Genomic DNA, 25,578 nt, shown 5'->3' with positions numbered 1-25,578 from the left:
GGACACAAAAATAACTTTTATTTCATGTTCAGGCTGTTAAATATATCAGTTTTCCCTAACAAAGCACCTTTATCATACAATTAAATTTACAAAACATAATAATAAGAACTACCTCTAAAAAGAAAAAGGGTCATTGAAACATTTTTTAAAGCACACGGAATTACAAAAAAAAGATATAAAGGAAAATAAGAGACAGTTTTGAAGCTAACACGCAGAAGTTATTATCTACTTTAAAAAATCAAGAACAAAAATATTTTTTAAAATGCAACATTACTTAATTCAGAGGTCCTAACGAAGTTGAAATTAATAAAAATGGATGTGAAATCAATAAAAATAGAAAATCTTAGCCACTGCCAAGGAAGGCAAATTTATGAAAATTGTTCAAGGAACCAATGAGATAAAAAAAGGACAGATCCATGTTCAAAAAAATTTCTATTTAATTTATGTGCAAATACTGGTTGAAAAGGTCCTATAAATTTACAGAAAAGATAAGTTTTACAATTCTATTTACTAAAATACCTACAATTCTCCAGTTCCTCTTGATATAGTTCTTGAATGTTACTGAGGCACATACTTTGATGACATTATCTTGAGATTTCTCCAGCAATGTTAAAAGCAATAATGGGTAATTCTGATTTCCTTCCACAGACTCAAGAAATTTCTCAGCTGTAAAATAATATCATACTTTTAGGGAACAACAAATAATTTTATTAAATATCAAAATCTTTTCATTTCATGCATATGAGAAACACAGAACTTCAGACTTCAACTTCAAAGTTATGAAAAGACAAATCTAATCAAACCCATCTAGATCAGAAGTTCTTAATCTCATGGAGGTACCCAAAGTTCTCCAATGTTAAGAGCATTGTACTATGCATTCTAGTTTTCTTTTGTAACTTCAAGATAAATCTATTAGGATCCATTTTTCCTCAATGCATAAAATGAAGTGAATGGAGTACATGATATGTGTATAATGATTTCAATTCTGAATGTACTTTAACATGTACATCCTAAATTTCATCCTTAGCAACGCAATAATATAGTTATTTTCATCCCAGTTTTACAGATTAAAAAGAAAAAGAAAAGATACAGCAAAGTAACTTCACTGAACTGTTTCACTTGTGGCCAACTATTTTGGATTTTCTTGGCAAAGATGCTGGTTTGCTAATTCCTTCTTGTTTCACAAATGAGAAAATTAGGGCAGAGTTAAGGGAGTTGCCTGGGGTTATACAGCTAGGAAGTATCTGAGACCAGATTTGAACTCAGAAAGATTATTCACCCTGACTTCAGGGATAGTACTTTATCCATGGTGCCACCGAGGGGCCATCTAATCACATACCTGAGCCAGAATACAGGTTTGACTTATACTCTTCATGCTGAGGATTACCGCATAATATATTGTATTTATGATGACCCTTTTTAAATCTTTTTACTCCATTTGAAACAAAAAGTTGCATGAGTTTTTGGCCATTCCGTAAAGCTATGTGTTCTTTCATTTTTCCTACGTCTTCCAAATTTCTAGGGTTTTCTCTTTCTCAATCCTTTCAGTGTTTACACTTAGAGAAAACTTTCTACTATTTTTATTTGCATATAGCCTTTCCCCTCTGCCTATTTGAATATGCCCTTCTCTCCATCTTTTCAATTTCCACTATATTTTTCTCTAGGAATAATGATTAGAAATAGGACAAGTGCAATAGGTCAGATCATCCCACTAAGTGTTAGCTTTCAAGTTATGCCAGTTTTTGACTCTCATAATTAAAATTTCAACTATTTCTCTCAACATGGATTACCTTGAACATGGCCATAAAGAAATTTATCTGCCACTTTTCTTACCTCCTGCCACAGCCATCAAAAGAGTCATGGCATATATCTATGTCAGCTTAATATTTAATTACTCAAGAAGAGTTTAGGAACATTTGAAAATTTGAAAACTTCACTATGTGTTTTCTCCTCCAAACTATTTAAAAAGATATTAAGTATGTCCAATTCCTAGTAAATATTCTGGATAAATCCTCCACTTGGAGAAGCACTAGTTGACTCCTATTCTTTATTTTCCAAAAGACAATTCCCTAACAAGAACAAAATATTTCTATCTATAGTCTGAATGACAATGTCAGAGGATCTCCTTAGTATGCTGTGGCCATATAAATATTTAACACTTTTTTAAAAATACATTTGCAGGTATACTCTGCCTTTTAAACCTACACAGTCTTAACTGTTTGGGGATCCTGTGTTTTATTATACATATCACCAATTAGTCAATCTACACTTCAAAGAATTCCCTTATGAATCCAGGAGTAATCTCAAAAGCAAGTTGGAGGAAAAGCAAGTTTTGTATTACATCATATTATACACAATGGCTTATACTATTATATGTTTTGAACTTTTTAACATTTCTAATAAATAAAAGATATATTCAGTGGAAAATATTCAATTACTATTTTTTTTTAAATTGAGTCTTAAAAGAAGTTTATTAGATTCAATACAATATCAGGAGTTAGATGACCCTACATTATTTGATTCCCATACTTCATCAAAAATTTAATGACTTACTTTTAAATATATTAACTATTAAAGTTAATAGAATTAATTTTGTGCCCCAGTTTCTCTCGATCCAAAATGGATGTTTTAATGTAGGAATTAACAACAAAAAACAAAACAAAACAAAACAAAAAAAAAACACATTCAAGAACACAGTAAAACATCTATAAACACATACGTTTAGATTTAAGGTAGATTAGGGTAGATTTAGATTTTGAAAATGCTAGACACAAGGACCAGGAGATCATTATACACTTCAACAACAATACTATATGATGATCAATTCTCATGGACGTGGCCCTCTTCAACAATGAGATGAACAAATCAGCTCCAATGAACTGTAATGAACTGAACCAGCTACACCCAGAGAAAGAACTCTGGGAGATGACTATGAACTACTACACAGAATTCCCAATCCCTCTATTTTTTGTCAGCCTACATTTTTTATTTCCTTCACAGGCTAATTGTTCACTGTTTCAAAGTCCGATTCTTTTTGTACAGCAAAATAACTGTTTGGACATGTATACATATATTGTATTTAACTTATACTTTAACATATTTAACAAGGATTGGTCAACCTGCCATCTGGGGGAGGGAGTGGGGAAAAGGAAGGAAAAAGTTGGAACAAAAGGTTCTGGAATTGTCAATGCTGTAAAATTACCGATGCATATAACTTGTAAATAAAAAGCTATAATAAATTTTTTTAAAATGCTAGAAACAAAAATTAACTACTGAGTATGAAAACAAAAGTTTAAGGCAATAAACAGACAAATAAACCACTTAATAATAATGGCTGAAAGCAAAATTCATTATTGGGGTGACATTTGTAAGCAAAGTAGATTGAATTAAATACTTCTTCATTTGTTTTTCAGAGGAAAAACTCAGAGCGTAACACTTTACCTGGACGTCTGATAGTAGGATCAGGATCAAGTGTTTTCTTTAAATACTCTGTTAGAGTTTGCAAATTTGCATCACTTAGTTCCATTGTAGCAGAACCTAAAATACAGAAGAGATTTGAATAATTAATCAAATGATTTTGTTATGATTTCATTCATGGGATCATAGATTCAGAACCAAAAGGAATCCTAAGGGTAAAATCCAAAGCCTCATTTTACAATTGGGCCCCAAAAAGATTTTATTTATGACACAGGTCACAAAGGGAAAAGTGGCAGATGCATGTTCAAATCTTAGTCCTCTAACAACTCTACAGGATACCAAAGTATGACACATTTCTTATCATATATGTATGTATGTATGTATGTGTGTGTTAACCTATCATGTTTGGGATATAAATTGAGAAAGGCTTTCACGAGTTGGATTCATGATGGTGAAAATGGTTACCTTGACAGATGAAAACAAATGTATATCACAATAAGGTGGGTAAAATAGAAGCAGGAGTAAGTAGAGGTAGGAAAAAGAAATTTTATTCAAGGCCCAAACGATAGAGATAAACAGAATAGCATGACAGTATGACTGTGTTGGTTTTCTCAAAGACCATGAAGAATAATGAATAAAGAAATGTCATGTGGTTTATACGCATCAAATGAAAAATTTTGAAGTTGGGGGTCAACATAGTAAGACTAAATAGTTGAGCTTTTTTCAAAAAATAACCAGGATAGATCCATCATCAACAACAAAACAAAACAAAAATAACCAGGATATAAAAATAAATTTATATAAGTTACCAGTATTTCAGCACATTATCCAAAAGCTCAAAGGGAAAAAAAAAAGAGAAATTCCCATTAAAAGACTTAAGAATTCATCAATATAGAAGAAAAGGATAGTAGTTTGCAAAATGACATGCAATTTCAGTCACAATAAAGATAAGTTTATTTTACTTGATTATTCTTGTTTGTTATATGACACCACTTTCATTTGGGCAAGCCATTTCAAAGGGGAGATTAAGGGGTCATAATGATAACAATAAAAAAAGTACAAACAAAATATTTTTATGTAAGGGTCAGAAAAGAAAGGTCACCAGGAAGTAAACAAGCATGTTATGCTTGAGACCCCTGGAAGTGATTTGTTGTGAGCAAGCAGAGACTGCATCCTCCGTGGGAACTCTGCCCATACTGAGACAGCTCAGTTAATGGGAAGTATCTTCTTCTCTCATTGACTGTGCTTGTGACCTCATAGACCCTAGTTAAGCTAAAATGAGGAGAAAGTCTCTCTCTTTAACCTGGTGTTCACCTGGGAGTCAACAGGAGGTCAGACAGGCAGGATGTGAACACATGAATAAAAGACTCTGAGCTTGCACATGGCTGTTCTTGAGTGAGCTACCAGTACTTAAACTACAATTCATAGGAAACAGTAGCCAGAGATCTCTGAAGATCTCAGAAGGAGGTAAGCTTGATTTCTCTGAGGGTCTGGGAATTAGGAGAGGACTGGCAATGTAAAATGTAGGGTAATACTAGGGTGTTCACAAATGAAGTGAATGCCCAGAGTCAAACAGAACAGAAGAACACAAAACAGAAGACCCAAAACAGGGCAATGTTGGCACTACCTCATTAAATTTAACATCCAAAAGAAGCAGAAAAATTTTTCCTTCAAGTTATTTTTACTTTATTTCTAAGTCTGATTTTTCTTGTGCAGCAAAATAACTCTATGGACATGTATACATATATTGTGTTTAACATATACATTAATATATTTAACATGTATTGGTCAACCTGCCATCTAGGGGAGGGGGTGAGGGAAGGAGGGGAAAAGTTGAAACAGAAGGTTTTGCAAGGGTCACTGCTGAAAAAATTACCCATGCATATGGCTTATAAAGAAAAAGCTATAATTTTTTTTTAAAGGAGTAGAAATAGAAAAGACACAAAAAGAAATCAATGAAAGGACAAATCAATGTTTCGCCAAAGCTAGCCCTTCTCAATCCAAAGCGGAAAATCTTTCAGGAGTCCTCTTAGTTACTGTTACCCTTTACATTAGCATTTTTTGATGATTCCAAAAATACCTCTAAGTTTTGATAAGAAAACAATTATTGGGGCAGCTAGGTGGCACAGTAGATAGAGCATCAGCCTTGAATTCAGGAGGACCCAAGTTCAAATCTGGTCTCAGACACTTAACACTTCCTAGCTGTGTGACCCTGGGCAAATCACTTAACCCCAGCCTCAGAAAAAAAAAAAAAAAAAAAAGAAAACAATTATTTTTATTATGTTAGGTTGGCTCACTTAGATTTAAGATATATTTAATTTCTTTCCTTTTACATATTTAATAAAGTGTTTTGGAATCCTTATTTATTTATTTGTAGGAAAAATATATAATATTCTTTTTCTTTCTGAATTCTATTTTCCCATAACTTCTTCCATGCTGATATGCTGAATTTATAGTGAAATTGGTTTGTGTTTTAGATTCTTGTTGTTCCTTAGATTCAACTAATATATCATCATTTGCACACTGCCTTCCTGGAATGTATTTGCTCCTCATATCCAGTTCTTAAGAATCCTTAATTTTCTTTTCAAATTGCAGCAACAATACCTCCTATGAAGTTTTCCCTGACCTTACCCTGACCCCAGATGCTAGCATCTCTTTAGCAAAAAAGTCAAAACAAAAAACAATTCCCATCAGCTTTGCTGTGACACTAGTTTTGAAAACAGAAATTTGGGGAATAATTTGAGAATTACTTAAATATCACTTTTTGTACACAACTTTGTCTACAAGGGATAAAGTGTCATTTTTTAAAATATATTTTCTGGTTCAGAAGGAATTGTGAGCAGTCTGAACCTATACATTTCACTTCTACCATCACTTTCTGCTATCTACATCATCCCTACCCCTTGATTAAGTTTTTTGAATGTTGTACCCCTAACCTCATTGTTCCCTTAAGCCCTGTGATTTTTAGGCATGTATATGTTAAGTTATAGATGAAATACCTGTACCTTGTTTTTATTTTGTACACACTTAATATGCACATAGTTTCCCCTATAGAATGTAAACTTGTAAGAGTTGGGGCTTTTGTTTTTGTATCTTTATTTCCCAACATCGAGTAAGTATTTAATATTTATTTACTGATTTTCAAACATAAAAATATTTTAATTGATGAGCTACAGGCTTTTCTCATTGAATAACTTAGTTCCTTTATCCTTATTTTAGATTCTTATTTCTGAATTCTACTGTAATTTTCATAATAACAAAAGACTGGCCTACCAATCATACTTAGTCAAAAAAGAATGAGCAAACAAAACAGAATTCTATCTAAAGAGCTTTTATGGTGATAAAGATGTTCAAAAATAAACCCAGAAGAGAATGGCTACAAAACATCTATAAGTCTCAAAGAAAAACATGGATTAGATAGAAACTCAACTTTAAAATCTTAGAAGAAAGGAAGCAGGAACTATGCTTTTTGTTTTGTTTTAAAATAATAAAAATGTTTTTATAAATGAGAGAGTTATGAAAGATAAAATCAAAAAGGGACTTGAAAGCTAACTTTTTTCCAAGCAACCATTCCCAGGAAAACCAGAATGGACCAAACAGAAGTTAATGACTTCATTGGAGATAAAAAGCAAAAAGACTATTTAAAAAAGAAAGAAAGAATATAAAGTATCTTATAGCAAAAACAACACAACTAGGAAACATTAAGGAGAAAAAAATTAATAATCATTTGACAAGAGCCAAGACAACAAAAAAAGCCTAGACATCATATTTCAAGAAATCACCTAAAAAAAATTTTACCCAGATATCTTGGAACCAGAAAGCAAAGTGGAAAGAAGAATCCCCTAGTCACTTTATGAAGGAAACACCAAAATTAAAATTCCCAAGAACATTATAGCCAAAATCTAGAGCTTCCAAGTCAAAGTAAAATATAAGCAGTCAGAAAAAAAAAAAAGAAGTGATAAAGAGACACACTAATTATCATACATGATTTTACAGTCACCACAATTAAGAAGTGTAGAACTTGAAATATAATTTTCCAGAAGGCAGAGGATCTGGTCTTAGAACTAAGAATTTCCATAGTAAAATGACAATGTAATCCTACAGAGTAGAAAAGCAAACCTTTAACTAAACCAGAACTTCCATGTGTTTCTGATATAAAAATCTGAGCTACTTAGAAACTATTAAGTTCAAACACAAGTCATGAGAAATATAAAAAGGTAAAGGCAAATGAACAATCTTAAAGGCACAAAATAAGAATAAACTGCTTTCAAACTGGTTTTGGGGAGGTGATATATGTGGTTCCCTCTGACACCTATTATCATTAAGGGTTACAGAAGCAATCTAGACCTGTAGATCTGGCAGTAATTCTGTAAAGTCTTGGTGATCTTAAAAACAATAGAAAATGGAGAGGATAAGAAACACATAGGAGGTGAAGACCAGAGTGATGGTGGTGGTGGTGGTAATGGCAGTAAGGATAGCAGAGCAGCAGCAAGAGCAATAATAAGTTGTGGCAGCAATAATAATAGCTAACATTTGTGTAGTGCCTACTACATACCTGAAACTTTGCTAATCAATCTACAAGTATGATCTTATTTGATCCTCACAAGAACCCTGAGAATATGCTGCTATTGTTAGGAAAAATCACCTCCTGTAATCATTTTTTAAAAAACCTTTTTGTTTTTATTTTTCTAAATAAATGCATGTTTTTATCAATTCAAGGAAGGATATGTAATAGAAGAAATTATACTCAAGAAAGTATTCTATAAGGAAGCAAAAGAAAAGATGTAAAGGAATAATTCTCTGCTGTGCATTTTTAATTCTTTTTCCCCTTTCCAACTCCAAGTAAGACTATAGTGAAGCACAGTAACCATATGTAGATCTACATACACATAGACATGTGCACACACTCACCCCCCACATACATTCATACTCACCCACAGATCCACTCATATATACACGTAACTATATACACACATCTACAGAATATGCATATATATGTACATATACTTTAAATAATCATTTATCCATCTGTAAACATGCATCTAAAACAATATTAACATGGCTGACATATAATGTAGATTTTTCTCTTGATTAAATCTTTAAGTTCAATTCTAAGATCAATGATTACTAGCTTTATTTTTCTCCCCTAATAAATTCCCTTCATGCTTGTTTATATCTCTTCTTTTCTATCCCTGTTAACTCTAATGCTTTAATTTTGCTACTTAACTTGCTATTACTTAACCTCTTCCTACCCATGGATTCCTCCCTTTTCTTCTTGCCCCAGCTTTTGCTTCCCCCTTCATCCATCCTTCCCTCCAATTTCTTTTTAGATTTTGTAGAGTGCTAAACACTTCATGATATATATGTAATGTCTCAATATGAGATTTTCAGAATTTTGAGCCCTATTCTCCCTTTTAATGCCTCTGTGTTTATTCTTCCTCTGCATCTCATTTACATAACATAATTATTATTTTTACCTCATTCTAAGCAATTTTCCTTCTTAGAGTTGGATTATACTCAACTCTGCCCCAATCTTTTTTTTCAGCTACTCAACTATCCATCTATCTTAAACATCTGGTATACATTTTCATATAAAAACAAACAATTTGTCCATGTTAAGAGCTCCTTAAAATTGAAGGGAAAGGGATCCACATGTGCCAAAATGTTTGTGGCAGCCCTATCTGTAGTGGCTAGAAACTGGAAACTGAATGGATGCCCATCAATTGGAGAATGGCTGAATAAGTTATGGTATATGAATGTTATGGAATATTATTCTCCTCCTGTAAGAAATTACCAACAAGATGATTTCAGAGAGACTTGGAGAGACTTACAAGTGAAATGAGCAGAACCAGGAGATCATTATACACAGCAACAAGAAGACTATTCGATGACCAATTCTGATAGACATGGCTCTTTTTAACAATGAGTTGATTCAAACCAGTTCCAATTATCCAGTAATGAAGAGAGCCATCTATATCCAGAGAGAGGACTATGGGAAGTGAGTGTGGACCACAATATAGCATTTTCACTCTTTCTATTATTATTTGCTTTGCATTTTTGTTTTCTGTCTCAGGTTTATTTTTTTTTTCTTTCTAGATCTGATTTTTCTTGTGCAGCAAGATAATTATATAAATGTGTATACATATACTGGATTTAACATATATTTAACATGTATTGACTACCTGCCATCTAGGGAAGGAGGTGGGAGGAAGGAAGGGAAAACTGAACAGAAGGTCAATTGCAAGGGTCAATGTTGAAAAAAATTAACCATGCATATTTGTAAATAAAAAGATATAATAATAATAATAAAAAGAAAAGAAAATTTAAAAAATAAAAAGTTCCTTAAAATTCATCTTTGATATTGGCTTTTATTTGTTAAATTTTCTATTGCATTTGGGTTTGGCTGAAAGCCCTGAAAATCTGCAAGTTCACTGAATGTCCATTTTTTTATTCAATATTATGAATATTTCACTGGATATGATTTTTTTGGTCTACTGCCCTAATTCTTTTGGTTGCTGATGTATATGATTCCAGGTCTTTCATTGTGCCTGCTAAGTCCTATACAATTCTAACTGTAGCTTCAGTATATTTGAATTATCTTTTTCTTTTTTCTTGCATAATTTTCTCTTTGAACTGAAGGTTTTGAAATTTGGCAACATTCCTACATGTTTCCCACAAAGGATCTCTTTGAGGTATTTTTTTTTCCTATTTCTACTCTCCCTTCATGTTCTATCACTCCAGGACAATTTTCTTGGATTATTTCTTGCACTATTGTGTCAAGGATCTTTTTTTGGTTACAGTTCTCAGGTAGTACAATTATTCTTATTTTTTCTCTAATTGATCTGTTCTCCAAATCTGTTGTTTTTCCTATGCTTCACTTTCTGTTTTATTTTTTCATTCTTTGTATTAGTTTTATTTCTTGGTCTCATAGCTTCACTGGCTTCCCCTTCCCCAATTCTAACTTTCAAAGAGTTATTTTCATCTTTAAGACTCTGTATCACCTCTTAGATTGGCTAGATGACAGGAAAAGATAATGATGATTTGGAGGAAATGTGGGAAAACTGGGACACTAATACATTAGTGGTGGAATTGTGAATGGATACAGCTATCTGGAGAGCAATTTGAAACTATGCTCAAAGAATTATCAAACTGTGCATACAGTTTGATCCAGCAGTGTTTCTATTGGGATTATATCCCAAAGAGATCTTAAAGGAGGGAAAGGGACACACATGTGCAAAAATGTTTGTGGCAGCCCTTTTTGTAGTGGCAAGGAACTGGAAACTGAGTGGATGCCCATCAGTTGGAGAATAGCTGAATAAGTTATAGTATATGAATCTTATGGAATATTATTATTCCATAAGAAACGATTAGCAAGAGGATTTCAGAAAGGCCTGGAGAAACTTATATGAACTGCTGCTAAGTAAAATAAGCAGAACCAGGAGTTCATTATACACAGCAACAAGATTATATGATGATCAATTCCGATGGACATGGCTCTTTCCAATAATGAGATGATTCAGATCAGTTCCAATGATCTTGTGACAAAGAGAGCCATCTAAACCCAGAGAGGACTGTGGGAACTAAGTGAGGATCATAATATAATATTTTCACTCTTTTAGTTGTTGTTCACTTGCATTTTGTTTTCTTACTCATTTTCTTTCCTTTTTGATCAGATTTTTCTTGTGCAACAAAATAACTGTATAAATGTTTACATATATTTAATTTGACATATTTTAACATGTATAACATATATTGGACTGCTTGCCATCTAGGAGGGTGGAGAGAAGGAAACTTTGGAACACAAGGTTATGCAAGAATCAATGTTGAAAAATTATCTATGCATGTTTTGCAAATAAAAAGCTTTCATTCTCCAACTGATAAATGGTCAAAGGAAATGAACAATTTTCAAACAAAGAAATTGAAACTATTTCTAGTCATATGAAAAAGTGCTCCAAATCACTATTGATCAGAGAAATGTAAATTAAGACTCTAAAAGATACCACTACACACTTCTCAGATTGGCTAAGATGACAAGAAAAGATAGACTTAATATTGGAGAGGATGTGGGAAAACTAGGACACTGATACATTGTTGGTGGAATTGTGAATGAATCCAACTATTCTGGAGAGCAAATAGGAACTATGCTCAAAAAATTATCAAATTGTGTACACCCTTTGACCCAGCAGTGTTACTATTGGGATTATAACTCAAAGAGATCTTAAGGGAAAGAGACCCACATGTGCAAGAATGTTTGTGGCAGCCCTCTTTGTAGTGGCAAGAAACTGGTAACTGAGTGGATGCCCATCAATTGGAGAATGGCTGAATAAATTGTGGTATATGAATTCTATGGAATATTATTGTCCTGTAAGAAATGACAATATGGTTTCAAAGAGACCTGGAGAGATTTACATGAACTGATGCTAAATGAAATGAGCAGAACCAGGAGGTTCTGTTCTGCTGGCAACATGGCAACAAGAAGACTATACAATGATCAATTCTGATGGACATGGCTCTCTTCAACAATGAGAGGATTCAAATTCCAGTTCCAATTGTTCAGTAAGAGCCATCTTACATCTGAGTGTGGATCACAACAGCATTTTTGACTCTTTCTGTTATTGTTTGCTTGCATTTTTGTTTTCCTTGTTTTTTTTAAGATCTGATTTTTCTTGTGCAGCAAGATAACTGTATAAATATGTATACATATATTGGATTTAAAATATATTTTTGACATATCATGTATTGGACTGCCTGCCATCTGGGGGAGGGGAAAAATTTGGAACAGAAGGTTTTGCAAGGGTCAATGTTGAAAAAATTACCCATGCATATGTTTTGTAAGTAATAAAAAAAATTTTTTTAAAAAGAAAAAGCTTTAATTAAAAAAGATTGTTTTTTTTTTTAGTTGGTTAAGAAAAAGCAAACAAACAAAGGTGAAAATACACATTAAGTTTTCATAGTTCTCCCTCCAGATGTGGATGACATTTTCCATCCCAAATCTATTGGAATTGTCTTGAATCACCACACTGCTGAGAAGAGCTAAGTCCATTACAGTTGGTCATCACATGCATTGCTGGTGGAGTTGTGAAAGAAACCAACCATTCTGGAGAGCAATCTGAAACTATGCCCAAAAAGTTATCAAATTGTGCATACCCTTTGATCCAACAGTGCTACTACTATATTTATTATTTCCTAAAGAAATACTAAAGAAGGGAAAGGGACCTGTATTTGCCAAAATATTTGTGGCTAGAAACTGGAAAATGAATGGATGCCCATCAATTGGAGAATGGTTGGGTAAATTATGATATATGAATGTTATGGACTATTATTGTTCTGTAAGAAATGACCAGCAGGAGATACCACTACACATCTATCAGATTGGCTAGAATGGCAGGGAAAGGTAATGCAGAATGTTGGAGGGGATGTGGGAAAAACAGGGACACTGATACATTGTTGGTGGAACTGTGAATACATCCAGCCATTCTGGAGAGCAATTTGGAACTACGCTCAAAAAGTTATCAAACTGTGCATACCCTTTGACCCAGCAGTGCTACTACTGGGTTTGTATCCCAAAGAGATCTTAAAGAAGGGAAAGGGACCTGTATGTGCAAGAATATTTGTGGCAGCCCTCTTTGTGGAGGCCAGAAACTGGAAACTATGTGGATGCTCATCAATTGGAGAATGTCTGAATAAACTGTGGTATATGAATGTTATGGAATATTATTGTTCTGTAAGAAATTACCAACAGGACGATTTCAGAAAGGCCTGGAGAGACTTATATGAACTGATGCTGAGTGAGATGAAAAGAACCAGGAGATCATTGTATACTTCAACAACAATACTATATGATGATCAATTCTGATGGATGAGGCCATTTTCAACAATGAGATGAACCAAATCAGTTCCAATAGAGCAGTAATGAACTGAACCAGCTACACCCAACAAAAGAACTCTAGGAGATGATTATGAACCACTAAATAGAATTTCCAGTCCCTCTAATTTTGTCCGCCTGCATTTTGGATTTCCTTCACAGGCTAATTGTACCCTATTTCAAAGTCCGATTGTTTTTGTACAGCAAAACAACTGTTTGGACATGTATACATGTATTATATTTAATTTATACTCTAGCATACTTGACATGTATTGGTCAACCTGCCATCTGGGGGGAGGGGAAAAAATTGGAACAAGGGGTTTGGCAATTGTCAATGTTGTAAAATTACCCATGTACATATCTGTTAAATAAAAATTATTAATTTAAAAAATGGTTTTTAATAAAATAAAAAAAAAAAAAGAAATGACCAGCAGGATGAATAAGTGAAATGAACAGAACCAGGAGATCATTATACACTTCAACAACAATACTGTATGAGGATGTATTCTAATGGAGGATATCTTCAACAAAGAGAAGATCTAACTCAGATCCACTTGGTCAATGATGGACAGAATCACTACACCCAGAGAAGGAACACTGGGAAATGAGTGTAAACTGTTTGCATTTTTGTTTTTCTTCCCAGGTTATTTTTACTTTCTGAATCCAATTCTCCCTGTGTAACAAGAGAACTATTTGGTTCTTCACACAAATATTGTATCTAGGATATATTATAACATATTTAACATGTATATCTAGGGGAGGGGGTAAAAGGAGGGAAGGGAAAAGTCGCAATAGATGTGAGTGCAAGGGATAATGTTGAAAAAAATTACCCAGGCATATGTTCTGTCAATAAAAAGTTGTAATTAAAAAAAAAAATTTAATTAAAACAAACAAAACAAACAAACAAAAAAAACAGTTGGTCATCACATAATCTTATTACTTCACTTAACAAATGAGGACCATGAAATACAGAGCAAGAAACAGAACTTAGCAACATCACAATGCCAGTACTAAAAAAGATAAGACAAATCCAAATTTTCTGACTTCTAGTCCAGGATTTTTTCTAACATCACCCTATCAACAAACTTTCTACATATTTTTTCCTATTCCTAAGAATTTGCTTATATTTGATTAAAAACTAGTGTTTCATGAAAAGTTCTATAAAATTTTTTGGTAGTGACAAAGTAAAACAAGTAGAACCCCGGATTCTATGGAAGGGTCTTTATCCTGATAAAGTGGTTTTAGGTCTGAAAAAGCTTGAGAATCTCTCTTCTGGACTGAGTGAAAGAAATTTACTTTTGGAGAATATTTAATTCACGCACGCCACCAATTCACCAGAATTTCTTAGATGCTGGGGATAAAGTCCCTCAAGTGGGGCTTTCTATGAAAGGAGAAAACATGTACATATATAAAAATATACAAAGTAAATATCATGTAGTGGGAAGTTGCAGGGGACTAGCTATTAGAGAAACTAGAAAAGCTTCCACCTAGAATGTGGTACTTGAGCAAAGCCTTGAATGGAAGGAACCACACCACAAGGTATTAAGTAAGAATGCATTCCAGGAATGGAAGATCACTATGTAGAAGGGAGATGGAATGTTAGGTGTGAGGAACAAAAGTTGTTTAGTTGGAACACAGAATGAGGGAAAGAGAATAATGTATACTACATCTAGAAAGGTAAGCTGGAGCCCATTTGTGAAGGGCCTTAAAGGCCAGAGGAATTTTTATTTGATTCTAGAAGTAATACAGAATCATTGAGGAAATGACAAGGTTAGATTTATGTCCTGGGAATTTCCTTTCACTGTCTGTATACAAAATGTAGAGGAATAATGTGTAGAGGAACAGAGACTTGAGGCAAGGAAAAGAATTAGCAGGCTAGGAAAGAGGTGATCAGGACCAAAACTGTTTAAGAGATGATAGGAGTGATGATAAAAGGATAGAAAAGATGTGGATCACATATATTGTATCTAGGTTATATTGTAACACATGTAAAATGTATGGGATTGCCTGTCATCGGGGGGAGGGAGTGGAGGGAGGGGGAGGATAATTTGGAAAAATGAATACAAGGGATAATATTATAAAAAAATTAATTACTCATGCATATATACTGTGGGAAAAAATTCTAAATTAAAAAAAAAATGTGGATGTGAAAAATAAAGAAAAAGGGTAAATAACTGGTTCTGTGGGATTTAAAAAAAAAAAAAAAAAAAAAAAAAAGATAAGTCCAGAATAATACTAAGATTGCAACTGTAGGAGACTGGAAAGAACAATGGTACCTCTACACTATTGCCAAGGAACTTCCTGTGCTTCAGTTGGGCACCTTTAAAGTTTTTAACAATCAAATTTCCTGCACCATGTACCATCAAATCAATGTTTAACAAACTAAAACTAAAACAACTACATAAATGTTCTATAAAAAATGATGAACAAGCTGATTTTAGAAAAACCTGGCAAGATTTACAGAACTGATGCTGAGTAAAACAAGCAGAACCAGGAATACACTATATACAATAACAGCAAGAATGTGCGATGATCAACTATGAAAGACTTGGTTCTTCTCAGTGATCCAAAGCAATCTCAATAGACTTTGGACAGAAAATGTCAAATACATTCAGAAAAAGAACTAAGGAGACTAAATATAAATCAACACATACTATGTTGACTTCTTTTTTCTTTTTTTTCTCTCTCATGGTTTTTCCCTTTTACTCTTGATTTTTCTCTCCCAACATGATTCATAAAACAACGTGCATTAGATTAGATATAGATAGATAGATAGATAGATAGATAGATAGATATAGATAAATATAAAAGAAGAAAAGAAGAGAGATTTCACAAGAGGGGGCTGATGGATTTTAAGAGGTAAAATTTCCTGGCTTTATGATGTTTAGATTTAAGGGAAAGGGAGCAGAGAATCATCTCCAATTACCCTCTCAACTATTCCTATGAGTGGATTCTTAAAAGATATAAGGTTAGCTCCTGGTGTGCTAGAAAGCTGATCTAGAACCTATTCTTATGGTTAATAAATCTAGCTACTATACACCTTTGGTTTTTATTATGTCTGTCTCAGAATTCAGAGGAGCATGTGAAGACTTATATGAACTGACGCAAGGGTTAGTAATAAGCAGAATTAAAGAAAAAGAACCCTCCTAAATTCTCTAGGACTATGTTCATAAGCAACAAAATGGATTTTAGTTTCTATTTTAAAAATCATTTCTATCTGTTCAATACAACAAAAAATACCTAATACATTTAAGATTGCTCATCCCAAGATTACTCTCTAGACAGTCTGAATGACGTCATTCAATCTCAATATGACTACATGAAATAACCTATGTAAAAATACTTTAAAAATTCTAAGGCACTATACAATCAAAATAAATATTTATGATACTTGAAATCAGAAACCTTTTTTTAAATCTATCAATCTTAAGTTTAAAGTAAAGATAGGCACCAGAAAAATTGAATAATCAAATTCATCAGAAAGGAAAAAAGTATAAGAATTTTAAGAGAAATAATGAAATCAATAATAATATTTATGAAATATCTACTGAGTACTGGACACTGTGTTAAATCTAGAAAAAAATAAAGTCTAAAACCAGAACTCTTAAGAATATTTCAAAGCAGTGATAATAGAAAGAATTTGGTACTGTTTAAAGAGTAGAAGGTCTACAATAGAACAGATTACACAAGAAATAAGCAAACAAACAATGGTATGTTGTTTGACAAACCTAAAGACTCCCTCCAACTACTTGGTCAAAAAGTGATAGGAAAAACTAAAAACAATTGGACAAAAATTAATTTTAGATTAATAAACCTCCCACTACGTAAACCAACAAAACTTCCAAAAAGTCAAATCATAAACAGTTATAGAGAATTTACAAATAGAGAATGCAGATCAAAGCATACTGTTTTTACTTTATTTTTTCCAGTTTTTTTCTTTTGTTCTGTTTCTTCTTTTACAACATGATTAATAGGGAAATGTTTTATAAGTGCACATACGTACCCTATAGCAAGTTACCATCTTAGAAGGAGAGAAGTGATGGAGAGGAAGGAGAAAATTTGGCACTCAAAAATCTTTTTTAAATGAATTGTTAAAATTAGTTTTTACACATAACTGGAAAAAATAAAATGCTATTTTAAAGAGAAAATAACATTAAATTTGCTGTGCCATACTTAAAGGGAGAAGAATGAACATATGATGCTCATTCTCAATGCTTTTTTGCTTTTTTTACTATTTTATTTGTAGAAATATTCATCTTATTTGTCATTTGATAAATTTAGGATAAAACTAAATAAAAGAGCAACAACAAAATAATAAATACTAAATGTGAAGAAATTCTAATTATAATGGTCTCAAAGAAAAACAAATTAAAATACATAAATTAAAAGAATATGAAAATACAAAACTCTTGGAATTTATGTGAAATGATGCAAAGTTAAATAAGCACAATTATATAACTGTAAATGAAAAGAAAAAATTAAAATCCTGATCTGCATTTAGACCTCCATCAGTTCTTTTTTTACATGTGGATAGTATTTTCCATCATGAATTATTCAGAATTGTATTGGGTAATTTTAGTATTAAGAAAAGCTAAGTCAGTTGTAACTGAGCACTGCAGGGTATTACTATGTATTATATTTTCCTGGTTCTGCTCACTTCATTGTGTCAGTACATGTAAGTCTTTCCAGGTTTTTATGAAATCAGCCTGCTCATCATTATCTATAGCACAATAATATTCCATTACATTCATATATCACAACTTAAATTAGCCATTCTTCAATTGATGGTCATCCCCTCAATTTCTAATTCCTTATTTTTTGGCAATGACCATATATTTTATTTTTCCAGTTACATGTAAAGATAGTTTCTAACATTTTTTTTTTGTAAGATATTGAGTTCCAAATTTTTTTTCTCCCTTTTTTCCCTTCTTCCCAAGACAGCAAGCATTAACAATCATTTAAAATATATTACCATGTTATGTGGTGAAAGAAATCAGGACAAAAGGAAAAAACAAACAAACAAACAAACAAAAAAAAAGGTGAAAAAACCATGCTTCTATTCACATTTAATCTCCATAGTTCCCTCTAGATGCAGATGGCACTTTCCATCTCAAGTCTCTTGGAACTGTCTTGGATCACTATTGTTGCTGAGAAGAGCTAAGTATCATACTCGATTATCACATAATCTTGCTGTCACTATGTACAATGTTCTCCTAATTCTGTTTACTTCATTCAGCATCAGTTCATATAAGTCTTTCCAGGCTTTTCTGAAATCAGCCTCATCATTTCATATAAAACAATAATATACCATAATATCCATATACTATAACTTATTTAGCCATTCCCCAACTGATGGGCACCCAACTCACTTTCCGGTTCCTGCCACTACAAAAAGGACTTATACATTTTTGAACATATGGGTCTTTTCCCCTTCTTTATGATCTCTTTGGGATGCAGATCCAGATGAGACACTGCTGGATGAAAGGGTATGCACAGTTTGATAGCCTTTTGGGCATAGTTCCAAATGAGCATGGATAAATTAGAGTGATAAGGATTGGATAAAATAATTAGATGGATAAATTAGTGAGATATTTGTAAAGTTTTTAGTTCAATCCCAGGCACATGGTAGTTGCTATGTAAATGTTATAAATTCCTTCAAACACTCTAGAAAATCAAGACCTCCAAATAATCTCTAACACTACTTCAGCTCCCCAAAGAGAAGATCACATCATTACCAATCACACATAATTATACTACCTTTAATAATTAACTCTGAAAATCCTGTTTATTACTGCCTATCTTTTCCCCATCCCTATTTCATTGTACCTAAACCTATTTCTTATTCTTATTGTGACCTTTAGTTCCTCCTGATCTTCTTGTTTTCCCAATAATCACCCTTGCAGTAGTCTCACTTCCCTTCTTTGTTCAGAATTAGGCTTGTTTCTGTCATTGACCAATTCAAACAGACAGTAGCCTCTTCCAATTGAAACTTGTGCCTTGCCAAGGCCCACCTTCTTTCCACCTACTCCAAAAACACCATTATGTAAACCATCGACACCTAGGTCCATTACATAATAAAGTTCTCTAATCTTAACTGAGCCCTCAGTGCTACATGACAGGCCTTTTATTCTTTCCTAATTCTCTATTATGCTGTCTGAAATGATGCTCCCAGGTGTTCTCTTTCAGAAGAGCTATCATTCTACTTCCCTTCTCTTCATCACATCTTAAAATATGACTGCAGAAAGTCTTAGTCTCATTTCTTTTGCTGTGCTTGAGGAAAATATAGCCATTCTCTTTGTCAAGGCCCAATTTTCACATTGTGTTCTGGAATGTCATCCATCCTGGACTAGTACCCATCTTTCATCATCTTCCAATATTCTTTATCCAACAATCCACTCCTGCTTCTTAAAAAACAACAAATAGAATGGAAACTCCTTGAGGGTAGGGACTGCTCCACTTTTATCTCTGTATCTGCAGTGTGAAAGCTTCTTTCTTTTTTTGCAGGCCAACTGGGGTTAAGTGACTTCTCCAGGGTCACACAGCTATTAAGTGTTAAATGTCTGAGGTTGAAAATGAATTCTGGTGCTTCTGATTCCAGGGCTATCTAGCTGCCTCACAGATAAGCTTTTTAAGTTAAATGACTGTTGAATTAAATGACTAATTTCCATCCCTAAAAAAAAAAAAAAACCTTTGTTTTGACTGCTATTTCTTCAACAGTCCTGTATCTTTCCTTACTTTCACAGCAAAACCAAGAAAAAGTCATCTATATTTAATGCCTCCCATTTCCTCACCTCTTTTCAACTCCTTCCAATCTGACTTTTGATTTAGCAACTTTACTGAAAACCCTGCCTTAATGGTCTTCAAGAATCACTCACTAATTGATGAATCCAATGGCTATTTCTCAGTCTGCATCCTACTTGACTTTTCAGTGGCCAGAGATCCCCAATCCTTCCTCTTGTATGCAGTCCTCCCCAGCTTTTGTGATACTACTATCTACTGGTTTTCATTCTACTAATATGACCAAGTGTTCTTGGCTGGATCATTATTCACTCTTCCTCACTAAGCATGAATGTCCCCCAAGAGCTCTTTTCTCTATATTCCCTCAGCTGAATTCAACAGCTCCCATGGGTTCAGTTATCTCTTTGCACATGACTCTCAGATGTTAATCTTTGCCCTTTTCTATATCTCCTGATGGTCTCATACTGTTAATAAATCACTAGACTTCAACTACATGTCCCATCAGCATCTCTAATCAACATGTAAAAAGGGAACTACTGAATGCAGCACCATTCATCTTCCCATACACCCATATTAAAATTAAAATGCTCATATTAAAATACTCTTACTCAGGCCCTCAGCACCTCTCCTTTGGACTATTACAAAAGCCTCTTACTGGTCTCCATGGTTCATCTCATCCTTCTCCAATCCATTCTCCACACAGTTAAGACCATCAATATTCCTAAGACACAGGTCTAATCAAAACCTACAGCTGCTCCCCTACTGCCTGTAGGATAAAAAAATTCAACTAGTTTTCAAGCTTTCCACAATTTAGTTCCTGTCTACCATTCCAGATATTACTTTTATTTGTCTCTATTCTATCCAATATGACTACTTAGGTATTTCCCAAACTCAAAATTCTATGATCCATGCTGAGAACATACTCCATCTCTCAGAAAACTTGATTTCTCTCAAAACTCAGATTAGAGGCAGAGTAGAGAAAGCATTCAGCTTAGCTCTCTTAATATTTCTCTTCAAACAATTTTACATAATGTCTCAAAACAAATTCTGGAATGGCAGAACCAACAAAAAGTCAGTGAGACATTGTCCCATGCCAAGACAACACCAGAGATCTGACATATGTGAAGATAATGTTAAAAAAAAAAAAAAAAAAAAAAGGATAAGTGAGAAAGAAGAATGCCTTGGGATAACAGGGAGGAAACAGAATGAATGGGGGAAATTATATCATATAAAAAATGTAAGTAAGAAAGAAAGAGCTTTTAAAGTAAAGGGGAAGATGTTGAGGTGGTAGCCGATGCTTGAATCTCATGCACATGTAAATTGGTTTAAAGAAGATAAATATATTTTTATACTCAATTGGTAATAGAAATCTATCTTATCCAATTAGAAGTAATATGAAAAAGAGGATCACAGGCAAAACAAGACTGTAGGGGAAATGACAGAAAAAAGAGAAAAGGATAAACAGAAGAAAACAGGCTGGAAGGAAATACAGTTAATATAACTGTGAATGCAAATGAGATAAACTTACCCATAAAACAGAAGGTGAGAGTAGAATGGATTAGAAAACAGAATCCAACAATTTATTGCTTACAAGAACCTACTTGAAACGAGATATACACAGAGGCTAGAACAGAATCTATAATGCTCCAGCAAAAGTAAAAAACAAGGGTAGCAATCAGGATTTCATACAAAGCAAATGCAAAATATAGACCTAATTAAAAAGGAGGACACTACATATTGTTAAAAAGAACCATATATAATAAAACAATATCAATATTAAACATAAATCCAAAAAATGGCATAGCATCCAAAATCTTAATGGAAAAATTAAATGAATCACATGAAGAAAGACAATACAATTATAAAATTTGAGAACCTCAACTTTCCCTTCTCAGAGATACACAAATTTAAACATAAAATAAATGTAAAAGAAAATTTAAATTAAAAAAAAAAAAAAAAGGTTATTTATGATAGAGATTTCTGGAGAAAAATGAATGGGAATAGAAAGGAGCATACCTTTTTCTTAGCTGTACATGGCATCTTCATAAAAACTAATCGTGTATTAAGGCATAAAAACCTTACAATCAAGGGCAGAAAAGCAGAAATATTAAATATACCCATTTCAGACCAAAAAGCACTTAAAAATTAATTTAATTTTTTAAAAGACAGCTCACCTACCAACCCTTTGTGAAATGTTTCTTGATTTCTCCATCTATAATTGGTAGTGCCCTCTTCTATCTCCTGTTTATTTATTTGTGTATATTTTATATCTCTCCAATAATAACTAAGCTCCTTGGAAGCAGAAGGATTTTTTGCTGTATTCCTAACACAGTGCCCTGTGCTTTTACTTATATGCATACTGAAGTGAAACTCCTCCTAACAACTCCTTCATTAGTGCTAGAAACAAGTAAGTAAATTCCAACATTTTCCTATTGGATAGTTTTGGAACCTCTAACTCCCCAAATTTAAAAACTTTTATATTAAAAATAAATTCTTCTACAACTAGTAAGTCGTACAGCAGACGGAAAAATAATTAAGATTTGTTGAAAGAAATGGTGTATTGTCTACATTTTTTCCATTTACACTTTAATGGATGATTCCAATTACAGATTCACGAAACATGAAAGAGAAAGGATGCCCAAAAATAAAGGCTTGTGATAAGCACAACAGTTAACTTCAATCTTCTCAATGCAATCACTACTTTGAACACTTTACCACTCCCCAAGCCTGAAGGAATCTAGGTATTCCTATATCCAAACATGTCACTCTAACCTGCTGCGGAAAAGGGATTTCCCCATTACAGGATGTATTTATATACCTTTCTATCCCCGAAAGAAGCTGACATAATAATTTGAGAGGAAGCTAGGTGGAGGTGGAGCAGGGAAAAGGCATAAGAAATATTTAGGAGGAAGATAAGTAAAAGGAAGGGCCCTGGTCAGTAGGACGGCAGCCGACAATAGCACCCTACTAAAAACCAACAGAAAAAGGAAATCCCGTCCCCTCCTCCGCATCCCCTGCATTTACAGCACAGAGAAAAGAATGGAGAAGATGCCAAGAGATCATCAATGTGTCTCTTGGAGGATTCGATAGAGCAGTCATACCTCACACCCCAAAGTCCCCACCAAATTTAATGAGAATTCCTGCAAACAGCTAAAAAACAATTTCTTCGGAAACGGTACCCGCGGCCGAGTGCAGAAGCAGAGGAGTAAACCCAGCAAATGTTACCGGGGAAAGACGAGTCCCTCATGGTTAGGGGCTCACCGCTCCACCTTAACCTGCTGGAGTGAGATGGACGTAATCTGAGAGCCAATCAGCAACAGGCTACCCTTGCAGCAAAGGGCGGCCTCAGCCAATGAACGAGGCGACGGAGGGAAAGGGGCGGGCATCCCGTTGCGATCACGCTAGGCCGAGTCTCAGCTTTCCCTGGCCCCCACAGGCCCAGCGCCCAGCCTGTCCCGGCGGAAGGACCCGGACACCGCGAGCCCCGGGGCAGCAGGTCCCGCGGAAGTGGACTAGGGCAAGGGGGAGGAAACACTGAGTGAAGAAGCTGTCAGCAGGGCGACCCTATCATCCGCTCCCACCTTAACACAACGCGGCGCGGCTCCCGGCGGCCAGAGCTGGGCCCCCAAAGGGAATGATGGGAACCTGGGAGAGCCAGCTAGCCGGACCCAACTCAACTCCGCTTCTCTCCTTACCTCTTAGTAATACGGGACAGGAAAAGAAGATGCCCGACTTTAGACCGTACCCAGCTATGCCGCTCCAGCTGCGGCACCGCCTCACATTCAAACCCCGGCAAAATGGCGCGGTGGCGCGGCGGAGACCAGTGCGCAGGCGCTAGGGCCGCCAGAAAAGGGGCGGGCCCCAGAACGATACTGAGCCAGCCCACGATCGGTACAGCCAATCCACTCCCCGAAACTTGGACCTGGCCCCGCCTATGTACCCTCTGCATGGCGCTCCCCTCCCCCTCCCGAGTACCTCTGGAATTATAGAATGTTAGAATGTGAATTAGCTAGAATGCTTTTGAGCACGTAGAACTTTGGGTGTAGGGGTCATTTAGTCCAAGCACTCATTCTTACAGTTTAAGGAAATTTAGCCGGTGTCGGAGACCGAGCTAGTATTAAAATCCAGGTCTGCTCATTCCAAACGTAGTTATTTCCATTACGCCACATTGCGCCCCCATTGTTGTATGAAAAGCACTTTGTGGGTTTTAAAGCTCTTTGCAAAAGCTGCCTGTAGCTATAGAATGGCATAACTAGAGCCAAAGACACTTGGAGTATCCCCTTGCCCGACTCTGATTTACAAATGATGCAAGTAAGGTGAAGAAGGCTGGGAGCTGGAAGCAGAAAAGGGTCACTGAGGTCACCCAAGTAGCAAAGGTCAGAGGTTATATTTGAACCTAGGCCTTCTGATTCCAGAGTAGGTACTATTTCTATTATTCTATGATATCTTCAACAAAAAAAAAAAAAAAAAAAAAAGAAAAAAAAAGTTTTTCTTTTTCGCTTCAATATGAAATAAAACCAGCTCTAGGTTCTGTCCATATTAACAGAGTATAGCCTCTGACAGATCCTTCATCATCCTGGATTCTTGCACTGAATTGTTTCTGTTCAAGAATAACCTAGTGAAGTGCACATAAGCTCACTACGGGAAGGCGGGCCATCAGGGGATAAAGCTTTCATCGAAAGCCACTCAATGTGTCTGCTCAGTGATGGGGGCCAGCTCTACCAGAGTCATCCTAACGGAACCACGGAAGCTTGGCCATTTTCTATCAGTGTCATTGGGTGATTTTGTGCCTCGTTTCCATATCTGTAAAAGGAGCTGGAAAAGGAAATGGCAAAATACTTCACTAACTTCAACTAGGGGCATGAAGACTGATTGCCCAACAATGGATAATTATCTCTCCTCTAAAATTATGAATGGTCATTGTATTGATAACAATTCTTAGGGCTTTCAGAGTTTTTATATAGTTGTATCAATTTGTCTCCTGAATATGTTCATTTCATTCTTCATTGGTTTTTAAAAGTCCTCAAAATTGTTCATTTTTTAATATATATTGTTTGGGACAAAAAGACCTACCCAAATTGACTACTCAGAGATCACTCATAGAAAGAAGAATAATTTGTTAGAAATTCAAGAAGCGGACCCCATCCAGGTCTGCAAGCCAAATTCACAGCAGGATAGGGCCAGAGCCTTGAAAATGTTCATAGCTTTTATACATTTCAAACAAAGAACCTCCAAAATCCCGCCCTCCATAGGTTGTGATTGGTCACATAAGTCTACTGTACTCCTAGTTGGTCAGTGGAATGTAGCAGACAAGGTGATATACAGCTTCTTTGGCCACATTGGACAATGGAATGTTGTTTAGGCCTCATCTAAAATCACATGATTCTGGAGAAGCCAAAACTGAGGCTTAATAGGCTTGGTCTATTTCAGTAAACAGTCTCTGATCAATATGTGCTGTAAGTTCTTCACCCTTTTCCCACATAATATTAATGATATAAATTATTCTGTTTCTGATTATTTCAGTTTGCATCAATTCATAATAGTCTTTCCTGGAGCCT

The 25,578-nt window shown here is 34.6% G+C and overlaps 1 protein-coding gene across 1 annotated transcript in view; it reads right to left on the bottom strand.

Moving 5' to 3' along the window:
- CSE1L (chromosome segregation 1 like) overlaps positions 1-23,841 on the bottom strand; it is a 60,630-nt gene extending 36,789 nt beyond the window's left edge. The window contains exons 1-3 of the mRNA XM_074288554.1: positions 23,716-23,841; positions 3,442-3,537; positions 524-666 (exon numbers count right to left, since the gene is read on the bottom strand). Coding sequence (XP_074144655.1) covers positions 524-666; positions 3,442-3,526 — 228 coding nt within the window. The 5' untranslated portion in view covers positions 3,527-3,537; positions 23,716-23,841. The remainder of the gene's footprint in view (positions 1-523; positions 667-3,441; positions 3,538-23,715) is intronic.
- Between the last annotated feature and the right edge of the window lie 1,737 nt (positions 23,842-25,578).

Source organism: Sminthopsis crassicaudata, chromosome 2 (genome assembly GCF_048593235.1).
Source record: "Sminthopsis crassicaudata isolate SCR6 chromosome 2, ASM4859323v1, whole genome shotgun sequence".
In the NCBI taxonomy this organism is placed as follows: domain Eukaryota; kingdom Metazoa; phylum Chordata; class Mammalia; order Dasyuromorphia; family Dasyuridae; genus Sminthopsis; species Sminthopsis crassicaudata.
The sequence above is the reverse complement of the archived record's forward strand: the minus strand, read 5'-3'. Positions and strand labels throughout refer to the sequence as shown.